The 11,133-nt window shown below is 40.0% G+C and overlaps 1 protein-coding gene across 3 annotated transcripts; it reads left to right on the plus strand.

Moving 5' to 3' along the window:
* The first annotated feature begins 5,333 nt into the window (after positions 1-5,333).
* On the plus strand, positions 5,334-8,217 carry LOC148027219 (cyclic dof factor 3-like). 3 transcript variants are annotated; one of them, XM_087691763.1, is made up of 3 exons: positions 5,334-5,453; positions 5,624-5,854; positions 6,384-8,217. In XM_087691763.1, exons 2-3 carry the CDS (start codon positions 5,669-5,671, stop codon positions 8,079-8,081), a joined length of 1,884 nt encoding a protein of 627 aa, XP_087547889.1. In that variant the 5' UTR covers positions 5,334-5,453; positions 5,624-5,668; the 3' UTR covers positions 8,082-8,217. The 3 variants fall into 3 exon arrangements, with proteins under 3 accessions (XP_087547889.1, XP_087547890.1, XP_087547888.1); XM_087691764.1 differs by having other exon boundaries at positions 5,348-5,453; positions 5,651-5,854; XM_087691762.1 differs by having other exon boundaries at positions 5,392-5,854.
* The last annotated feature ends 2,916 nt before the right edge of the window (positions 8,218-11,133 follow it).

Consider the following 11,133-nt stretch of genomic DNA (forward strand, 5'->3'; position numbering starts at 1 on the left):
GGTGATAATGATAATGGATTCTTGTTATCAATTACAAATACATACATTCACACAATGGTATTTAATATATTTGTGTGCGCTCTTCTTATTAATTCTTAACAATTTTGTTTAAACATCAACAAATGCAATATTGAAAGTGTAAATTTTTATCATCCACTATGTCATGTTGAGGACATATCTCTTGGTTGTTCATATTGCTTCCCTCTTTTAACTCGATTTATTGAAAGTTGTTGTAATACTTGCACTAAAATGTAGGCCCCTCACATAGGCAACCCCTCAAATTTAGTAAACATAGAATAACGTGGGAGGTTACACACCAAATGGCGGACACCCACTTTGTAAGTGCTAACCAATCAAAATATTTATATAGGGGTTGGGCATATGCAATTCGTTACACATCGGAGAGGACATGACCTATTGTTTACTTGCTAAATAGGTGAACTCCTTGCCCACTTTTGGATGGGAACTCTCCCCTCACCCAAGTTGTAAAGTGACAGACAACGATGCACTTTTTGCATTTGCAACCAATCAAAAAATTTATAAACATATTATTTTTCACTTTCTTGCAAAATGTGTACTTTTGGTATGTAAAGGCTTACTGACCATGTCGGCGCCCAATTTCAAAAACTATTTGGGGCATTTGTCATTTGGTGTGTATCCAATGTACATATTCTTCTAGTATGGTGTTTACCCTCTCACGAGTTCGACATATATAACACTTGGGATGTTCATTATTGAACTTTTTACAAGGCATTTCTCACCAGCCATTTCAATCAACTCTCATATTATCCCAAAGAAGTAGGTTTTTGTAATGGAAATTCAAATATCGGTGACCTAAGGTTTTTCATAGTCACCTTAGATTTGATCTTAGTTGCTAGTATGTGTATGCTATTAGAACCTCCACCTCGTGGATAGTTGAACAAGTAGTATACTTTTGTGAATAATCTAAGCTTTTAATTTGTTGCTTAAACCACGATTCCTTCTATAGAAATTTAGATATGCAATTGGATGCATTTTCACTAGAGATTTTGCATTAAATATTGATGCAATTGTTTGGCAATAAATTCTTGGACATACCTTCTCAATAGGTTCTTAAGTGTTTGGATGCTATGATAATGGCTTGTATGGACCCAATCTTATGATTTTTTAGTCACAAAACCATGCTTAGCAATTTTATTGATATTGCTAATTCAAACTCTCTCTACTACGATCATGATAAATATCTCAAAGGTATATGCCAGGTAGTTAGCACCAACTTGATGTTTTATTCCACTATATTTAATTGTATTTTACTTGGAGTTATCGTCACATTGAGGAGCTCCTCCACTCTTCTTAAGGAGCTTCTCTACTCTTCTTCGAGAAATAGAGTAGTGGGTTCTGTAAAAGAATGTGTGTGTGGGGTTGCTAAATGCTTACCTAATGGAAGTTGTCCACAATTCTAGCAGTAGGCGTAAGATTATTTGTACTTTGAGTGCAACTATGGCCAAAAGGCACACCCACCTCTTCATGATATAGTATTCATATTTTAATCAAAAGGTGGCATGACAAGCTTATGGGATGTTTGCACTTTTTATAGTGAATGGTAGCTAAGAAATGAAATTAGTCAAATCTTCCAATCTAATGATTGAACCAAAAAGTGCACGTTCATCTTTTTTACATGTTTATGTATTGCAAAGAGAGTCCTAACTCCACCGAATGATGGAATCGTTCTTCTATGATCCCATTTGCCAACATGCATTTTAATTGGATAACAAAATCTATCCCCATAAAAGCCTTGGTCAAAGGCCAAAAGCCAAACCTCTAGTGGGTTCATGCTTCTAGGATTACCTTACCAAGACATGAATATTCTCCATCTTCATAGATAGCTCCAATTTCGCAATTATATATATGAGCCCTTTTATAAATCTATACTTGTCATAAAGGGCACTTATCTAGATCTGTGATTTCATAAAATTACAGGTTTTCTAGAAATCAAATTAGGCCAAATTAAACAAAGTCATTGTGCGCGCTTGATATCTTACCTTTGTTTATGTTGAGAGAATCTAGTAACATGATGGCTTAATCTACTATGACCATATATATTATAGAACCAATTTGTTACATTAAATTTATCTTGAAAGTTGAGCTAAGAACTTTTACTGAATTTCAAATTAGGTTAGGAAAACTTTCATTTTTGGATGTAATAAGTTTAAAAACTATTTGATTAAATAATAATAGTCGTGGAAATAGCTTGTTACGAGAAGAAATTGTAAATTTTCAAAGAGATTTGGAAGAGAACCTAAAGGTGTTGAATGTGAAACAAGCCACTAGGAGTCAAGTAGGCAAATGGGTAGCAGAGAGAGAGAGAGAGAGAGAGAGAGAGAGAGAGAGAGAGAGAGAGAGAGAGAGAGAGAGAGAGAGAGAGAGAGAGAGAGAGAGAGAGAGAGAGAGAGAGAGAGATGTGTCAAATGGTTAATTGGTTGAATACACCTAAGCATACTTAATAATGTGGTAATAGACTAGCTTACCAACATAGAAAAGTTTGGGTTGGATCGTGCAAGAAACGTGAGGGATAAAGGTGGTGCAAAAGCCCCCAAAGTTTCTTGAAAAGTAGTCCACAAGGGGGCAATATGGTTGCAAAAGTGGATGGTTTAAAATTGATTAGAGTTTAAAAGTAACTACGGTGTGATTATAAGCAAAGCCCTTTAAAGATTTGGCAATGCAACATATTCTACAAGAGGGACATACTTTATGACTTTTGTGCACTCATCACTTTTCCTCCAATTTAGTACCTTTTGAGATGCTTGCAGTATAAGATTAGCCTTTGACATTGAGCAAATCTTTTAAATGTAAAAGTTGTCAATGAGAGCCACACAGCCAATATTTTAGAATCACCATGCAACTTGTTAAGATTGATTCGATGCACTGAGGCAAATGCTATGGTGGTTCCCTTGTGTAGAACGCTTGGGATAATAAGCCTCATATTGTAGGAATGGTTTAACTAATGCTTGCAAGTTGTAACATGCCAATATTAATGAACAACAACAACAAACCTCTAGAGTTGTTTGTTACTATTATACTATTTAATGCATGGTATTTATGCTATATATGCCACTTATTTTCATGTTTGCTAGAAAGAGATAAACTTGTTATCACATGGAACAACTAAGTCTATGTGCATCTTCTATGTCAAAGAAACAACTTTTGTGTGGTTATTCTACTCTTTACCCTTTCCAAATGCCACAAAAGTTGCACCATTCATAACCGGAACTCATATAACATTGACAAGTTTGCATTAGGTGATACAAGTCTAAACAACATGAGAAGTAAAGCATGTAGTAGAAAAGAGAGGTACAAAGATCCATGATGTGACTAAAGAACAAAGTAAATTTTTATAGGTGTTCACAATGTGCTTCTGCAAAAGCTTTGAATGATAGCATGACGTAATGGTAGCTTTATCTATTATTCAAGGCAAAAAGCTTGATGCATTATCTAAGACAAGGTGTTGTCATATGAGAACTTTCCTGTTTGCTACATATGCAAAATACTATAACTTTCTACATGCGTTCTTATGAGGCATGTATCCTGAACCCAATTTTCCCATGTAGCATCTATCCAAAACCCAATTTTCCTATGCTTTTAAAGGTGCATTCTTCTGTCCTACTTGGTCTTTTAATTTACATTTAACAAGGCATTGGTTCCGAGCTTGATTATTAATTGTTGAGAGGGACTTCACGCACACAGGCTTTGTTTGCCCATTAGCATTTAATGTCCCTTGTTTTGCACATTCTCATGGGTAAACTAGGCCCCTCTTTCTTCGACTTTTCCTTTGACGTCAATGTTTTTACAAGAAGGAAGATGAGGTTTGATATTTCTTAGTAACGAGCAAACTCTGCAAAGACCCTCTTAGATGTGTGTCTACACAAGTCAATTGTGAGAGTGGAAATGGCCTTCTTCATCAAACCATGGTAAAAAGGGGATAGTCAAAAAGCCTCGTTGCTCCTTCGAAACCACTAAAAGCAATGTAGGAAGAGACAATGCACTTATCAATGCCAAATAGAGACCAAAACCAATGCCCTTTGCAATGAATGTGGCAGTTGCTTCATTGTGTGCCTTGGATTTGCCGATCTTCTTCTCCATGTACTATGCCCTTGTTTTGGCACATATGGCACAATTGAGGTTTATTCATAAAGTAACAAGCTATGCCTTATTGATAGATGACGTAGACTTGAAGTGAAAAAGGCTTTAAGAGTCGGGTTGCACTTGGCTTTAGTGGGGGGAAGATAACCCCCTCCCCCACAAAAATTGTGTCGCACCATCCATTGGGCAAGGGGAGTGGGTTTTTGCTAGGCACTCCACCAACCCCACCAACCCTTGCAAAAAAGTGAGTTTTAGCAGAGGGTTAATGAGGTTTGCAATGAGCGTTGACTCCCATTCGCGTGTCAGATCGTTGGTGCAGTCTAGCGCTAATAGAAAAGAATCACCTCCTTTTTGTCAGCCATTAATGATCAAACCTTTGCTCTTAAACGGTTTCCCTTCTCCTTGGCGTGACCGCAAGAAAGCGAGGACCCTCAAAAGCTTGGGTTTGCACCGTAAGGGTGGGCGCGACCTAGCTCTAAATGAGAACTAAATCTATGTTTGGAGAGGCGAATTTTCATTTGCAAGCTCTAGACAAAATAAAAAATATATTCTTAGAACCTTGCAATATCTATGGACTTGTTTTGCTAGGAAGGAAGTCACTCCGGCATACGCCACCAAGAGATGAACTTTTGGTGAAAGTGGTTTTTTTTTGTTTCTTTCTCTCTCTTTGTACCCTAATAGGGTATGGGAGTCCGTAAGGCTTTCTCAAGGGTTGGGCGATTTCTGGTGTTTTTATTTTGACCCCCTTCATGAACTTTATCCTCATGAATTGGTTTTTCCCCGATTTTTTCTCTCTCCTCTCTCTCTCTCTCTCTCTCTCATATTGGCCGAAAAAGGCAGGAAAAATAAAAGGGGGGCGGGGGCTTGTGGACGAGAGCACCCACAACCTCACAGCTTGTGGTGGAGGAAGCTTCACACACGTGAACGTGGTGGGGCCGGTCTGGTGTAAAAGGTTCCCTTTAAAAATGTGGTTTTTTAAATTAAATAACAGCCGGCTTTTCTTTTTGCAAAACAAGAAACATATATTTTTTGTCGCCGTCTTTTGGCCTTTCCCTTTTGCCCGCTTTTTGGAATTGCCTCTGCTAATAAGTTCTCTCTTCCGAAAACACGGAAAGAGAAAAAACAAATGGAAAGAAAAGCAAATAAATTTAAAGAATTAGAAAAAAGAGGGGAGCTCAAAAGGAGAAAGTTATAATAATAATAAAATAGGGGAGCTCCATCGCCCACCTGCTTGACTTTTTCTCTTTTCTTTACCTCCCTTCCTTTTTCTCATTTTCATTTCATCGTCACCAGCAAAGCAATGCTCCGCCATCTCCACAGACCACCCTCGTCAGGTAAATCTTTGCTTCCTGCTTCTTCCTTCCGTTCTTTCTGTGTCGTTTTTAAATCTTGGCTCGTTTTGCCATCTTTATCTAGGGTTTTGCAACCGCTGGCTCATTGTTTATCTGTCTGTTCTTTTTTTGCTTGCTTCCTTTCTTTTTGTATTTAAAATCTCTTCGTCTAGGTCTGTTCCATGGTTGTCTTCTTTTAGGAAGCTTGCGCAGAAGCAATGTCCAGAGCAAGAGAAGGCTCCCTCGAGTCAGAGGATGACCAGGTTGGAAAGCATGACCCACCTATCAAGCTCTTTGGCAGGGACATCCCCGTGGCGTCATCCTCGCTGGCTGTGAGCGCCTGCAGTGAGGCCCTCCAAGCCCATCAGATGAGCGACCAAGCTTGCATCCCTCCTTGTGTCCAGGTTAGAACAGAGCTGCGAGACAATTGTTTTCTTGGTGGCTGTATTAATCCTTCTTCTTTTTTTCGGCCTGCATTAATGCACCATAGGCCATTTTATCATGTGGAGGAAAGAGGTCAATGTGTTGGCATGAGAGATGGGGGAACTTATCTAATTATCCTGTGATTAAGCCAGGAACTGATGGTGGAGATGGATGCATGAAACACATATAGAGGTGCATATTAATGCTATAGGGGCATACATCCGATCGTAGAGCAGCAGTTTCAAAAAAATGGCTCCTGGGAGATGTAGCTTCGTTAAGAAAATGCACTTTCTAATGAACAGGCATCGGTTAATTATCATGATTCTTATTCCATGATGTTGATCACACAAAATGGATACATCATCTCCTGGATGTCATACCATTTCATCTGTATTTTGGTACACTCTGGAGGTGTATGCTTTGTTGTAGCATACACGGGTAGATGTTTTGTCTATGTATATTTTGTGACCCTTGCACCCCTCTCCTTCTCACCTTACCCTTGATTTTCAGGACACCGTGTTGCAAGTAGGCACATGTCGAGAAGCATCAACTGCGATGGTCTCAGATGAGTTGGGAAGCTCCTCAGGAAGCAATGATGTTTGTGATGATGAAAAGCCTGCCCACATAATTATTGGTTCTCAGAGTCCAGAAAAAGTTATGCCGGACTCTGAGACAAAGGCGTTAAAGGTCAAAGACAATGAAGCTCACGAGATGCTAGATAAGATGTCCAAAAAGCCAGATAAGTTACTTCCTTGTCCTCGCTGCAACAGCTTGGAAACCAAGTTCTGCTACTTCAACAACTACAACATAAATCAACCTCGACATTTCTGCAAAAAATGTCAGAGATATTGGACTGCAGGTGGAACACTCAGAAATGTCCCGGTTGGTGCAGGTCGAAGGAAGAATAAGCATTCAGTTGCACACCAAAAGCATGCCATGTCTGACATAGTGACAGTTCGAGCTGATGCTCGTGATCTAGCGCATCAGGCCAATTCGTCAGTTACCACTGCAGGTGGACCCCCAAGCAGTCAAACAAAGCCAATATCTGTGCAATCAAGACTTCACGTACTCCCCCTTGAAGCTTGCCCTCTTACAGCCTTGGACAGTCCAACATCAGGTACTGTCCTCAGTTTTGGCCAAGAAAATCCTTTATGTGAAAGCATGGCTGCAACTTCCTTAACCGGGAAAATGAATACACACCTGCAGAATCACGTAATCAACAATGGGTGGCAGGTTAACCTCAGGAATAGCAATCTAGGAGCAGATGGGGATCACAGATTTGCAGTGGATCATAAGCCGGGTGTTCAAAGTACAATGCTTAATTTTGGTGGTGCTCAGAGCTATGAAACATCTGAACCAGTTGATTCCCACTCAGAAAAAGTGACAGCAGGTGCATCTTCAGCAGTCTCAACACCTGTGGGCACTGTGCAAGTGTCTGCAGCTGATGTGAAAACTGAACCGATGAATCATGGTGGGACTGTACAAAGTGAAGGTCTTACTGTCAGTTATGGTGTTGGACCTTGGCAGTATGGCTTCAACTTGTCTTGGAATAATACTGCTGCTGCTGCAACCATCCACAAAGCTGATAATGTTTCCAGTGCTGTACCGACTTTGCCCATCCCCAATCCTTTATCTTGGAGTGGGGCTCCAAGGGGGCTATGGACAGGACTTCCATGGCCATTACTGCCGTCTGCAATGTGGGGGCCAACATGGCCAGGACCTTGGGGTGTGCCATGGGGTCCAGCAGCAACGGCAGCCGCCGCTGCTGCGGCTGCAGCCGCAGCAGCCGCAGCAGCAGTGGCATCAAATCCTGGATTAGTAAGCACAAATTCTGGATCAGTAAGCTCAAACCCTGTGTTAATAAGCACAACTCCTGTATCAGTGAGCTCCAATCCTGGATCCATAACCACGAATAGCAATGCAAGCTCGGTCCGGAAGCATCGACTAGAAAGCTTGCAGTCGGACTCTGGAACTGAAGTACTCGTTCCCAAAACACTGAGAATAGATGATCCAGTTGAAGCAGCACGGAGCTCAATATGGACAACATTGGGCCTAAAAGAGGGGCCTGGGCCATCAAGTTTGGGTGGTGTTACAAAAGTGTTTCATCCCAAGAATGAAATCAAAGGTTCTGATGAGTCAAGTATGCAAACATCACATTCAAATCCAGCAGCATTATCGAGATCTATGACCTTTCAAGAAAACGGCTAATATGCATAATGGACCTTCCAAAAAGCTCAACTAATGCTCAGTTGCTTGAAGTTCAGTGAGATCAGTGCTAGATCTGTAACAAAATGAGTGCTTCTTAAATAAGTAATTTGCATGTTTCTAAAAGTCTCATCTTTGAGCTGTTCATATATCATTTCTAGTTGCCCTAAAGTGCTGCTGTGAATTTTCTGAAAATGCCTTTGTTTCGTTCTTTAAACCTAAACTGTTTTATACCTATGTTTCTTCTTGGTTGTTAGAGCCTTCAAACCAGTTGGAAGCTGGTCAAAATTTAAAATTTGTAGGTGCAGCACGGTCTTTCACCACGTGAAGTTACATATAAATGCGCTAAAGAGTTGAGCTGAGTATTTTTTCAGAGCTGTCATTCTGCTGTGGCTTCTATTCTAACATCTGAGTCATGCGCGAGGGTATATTCTAACATCTGAGTCGTGCACAAGGGTGTATAAGGCAGGAGATAATATGCATTAATAGTGAATTGGTGCTTTGTGACATGCTATGCTAGCACATGCCTACTCAGCCTATAGATATTTTGGGTGTGACATCCATTAAGCTTCTTAGGATTGGAAGTTGTCAGAGTTTCAGGGGTTAAGTTGCTCAATTTGTCTTTCTAATTTTCCATGTTTTGGCTCTTTTGGGTCTCCAAGAACGTTGGCTGTAAATGCTTGTAAAATGTGGATGACTGCTTGGATTACTTGAAAGGCAAGTGAAAGTTTTATATGGTTTTACATGCTTGTGCTGTTTACCTATGTCTATGTAATGTCCATGACCCAAGACATGCCAAAAGTAAGAGAGCACATCAATTCAGATTATTCCACTTGTCCTTTAGTGCCAAGAACCAGCCGTGTGTCCCCAGTTGTGGTGCCAACTTTCTCGCCGTGTTTCTGCCAATAACTTAATACGATGTGAAGCCGCAATTTGCTTGTTCTACAGGGATGCCGTCACTTAATACATGTGGCACTCAGTGTGTACCTGTGCTTGTTTGCTGCCTCCATAATATTCCTCACCATCCCTTGTTCGCTGTGCTGCAATACAACCATGTCTGATATGTTGGGGTGTTCGTCCCATCAAGATGTTCTCTAGAATCTCAAAGAGCTCCGAGATCTCAAAGCTTGAGCCGCAATAGAAAATCAGAGCCACCATAGCGACCAGAGAAGAAAACCCCCAACTCGACCCACATGCAAGGAGAATGAGCATAAAGGACAGTGCTTGACAAATTTAGCACAGGTAAATTGTACATTGATTACTCGTTTTCGGGCCCAAACCCAGAAGCAAGCATACACATGTAAGACGGATTGGTTTTTAATGATTGTACTCGTATTCTGATCAGGCTTACGGAATGGAACAGTATTCGAGTCAAGAAACTGCCCATGGGTTGCTTGCTGGCTTGTTTATGTCTTCGGGAGGTACCGATGAAAAAATAGATTTTCTTCAATGTCTAAGGCTGATCGGGTTCCAGCTATGAATAACGGATACTCCATATTATACACCCAACGCAACATTAATATTTGTCACTATAATGAAACAGCGAAACACAAAAAATCTATACTATTAGTTAAGGAGAGGTGGGGGCGGGTGCCACTTGGCAGCCCCCCACCTCCCCCACAAAAAAAAAAAGAGAATGCGGGGGCGGGTGCCACACGTCCAGCACCCGCCCCCCCCGCAAATATCACGGCCGCCTTGGCGCAAAGCATCGGGGCGAGTCTACGCGCAGAGCGCCTATAACCAATTATAGGGAAACTATCTACAAAACAATGATTGTTCAAAAAGGCTACAAGTTTTTCATGTTCCACAGCCCAAGGGTCCAAGCAAATTTTTCGCAAGATTGTTCACAGCCCAAGGGTCCAAGCAAATTTTTCGCAGGATTGCAAGCACTTAGAAATTGTGCTCATACGGAATTTTAAAGGTTGGTAGATGAGATATCTTGTATTTTAAAGCTTTAAAGTCAAAAGCCATAAATTTGAAAAGATTGCTAGATGCGACACCATGCATTTTAAGGCTTTAGAAACCGAAGTTGTTTTATGTATGCTTTATGTGTTGACATTCAAAGATGTTACCAATCAATCCTCTCCCAAGCAAAAAAACCTTCCCATTGAAAAACTTACAACTTTCATTCTTTATAATTGAAAGGTTGCATCAACAAACAATAAAGCTATGCATATTACATAATTAATGTACGGTTTTTTGTCGAAGTCAATGGTAACATACTAATAAATGTTAAAAGTAAAACTTAAGAGGTCAAATAAGTTCTCTATGTGAGGGAAAATTGATCTCTAGTCAACTAGCATGCTATATGTTTTTTTTTCCTTTTCTTTTTGTTTTTTAAAGAATCAACCATCAAATATAGCACAAAAGAAGAGGAAAAACCAACACATGGCAATGCTCTAATGCACAATGTTTGCATGTGTTTACTACTTCATGGTCGACATGTCCAACAAAAAATTGTGGACAAGGACTTTCTTGGAAACATTACCAACCTTTGTAAAAGCTTGAATCTACAATCCTACATCAAGTTGTGCACTAGTGTATAAAGTTGAAGCCTTGTGTTAGGACAAACACCCACCTTCACCAACAAGGGAAGCCACATTCCCCAAATTGATAAATATCAAAGTAATTTGAATGTATGGACAAGTGTGAGCATTGCTATGTTCACAAATACAATTAATTGTGAAGCCTTTTTCCATGTCCGCAAATACAATTAATTGTGAAGCCTTTTTCCATGTCATGCATGTCATGGAAGCTTCTATGGTAAAAGGATAGACATTGTGCTCTAATACCATGATGGAAACAAAGGCACACAAGGTTAGCATAAGAGAATAATGTAGATGAAGAAGGCTCCTTGACTCTCCACTACACATTTTATGGCGTGCACACTTTGACTCTCAAATTATACACTAGAAAGATAAAAAATAGGCACAAATTACAACACACTAAACCATGACCAATGCAACCTCATGTAAGAAGCGTAACTAGAAAGATCATAAAAAAGAATTTACTAGTTTAGATATGTCTAATAAACTAAATATCTGTCTGCTAGTTT

This window comes from Lygodium microphyllum, chromosome 13 (genome assembly GCF_053477565.2).
Source record: "Lygodium microphyllum isolate KBCC chromosome 13, Lygodium_microphyllum_v1.1.10, whole genome shotgun sequence".
NCBI lineage: Eukaryota > Viridiplantae > Streptophyta > Polypodiopsida > Schizaeales > Lygodiaceae > Lygodium > Lygodium microphyllum.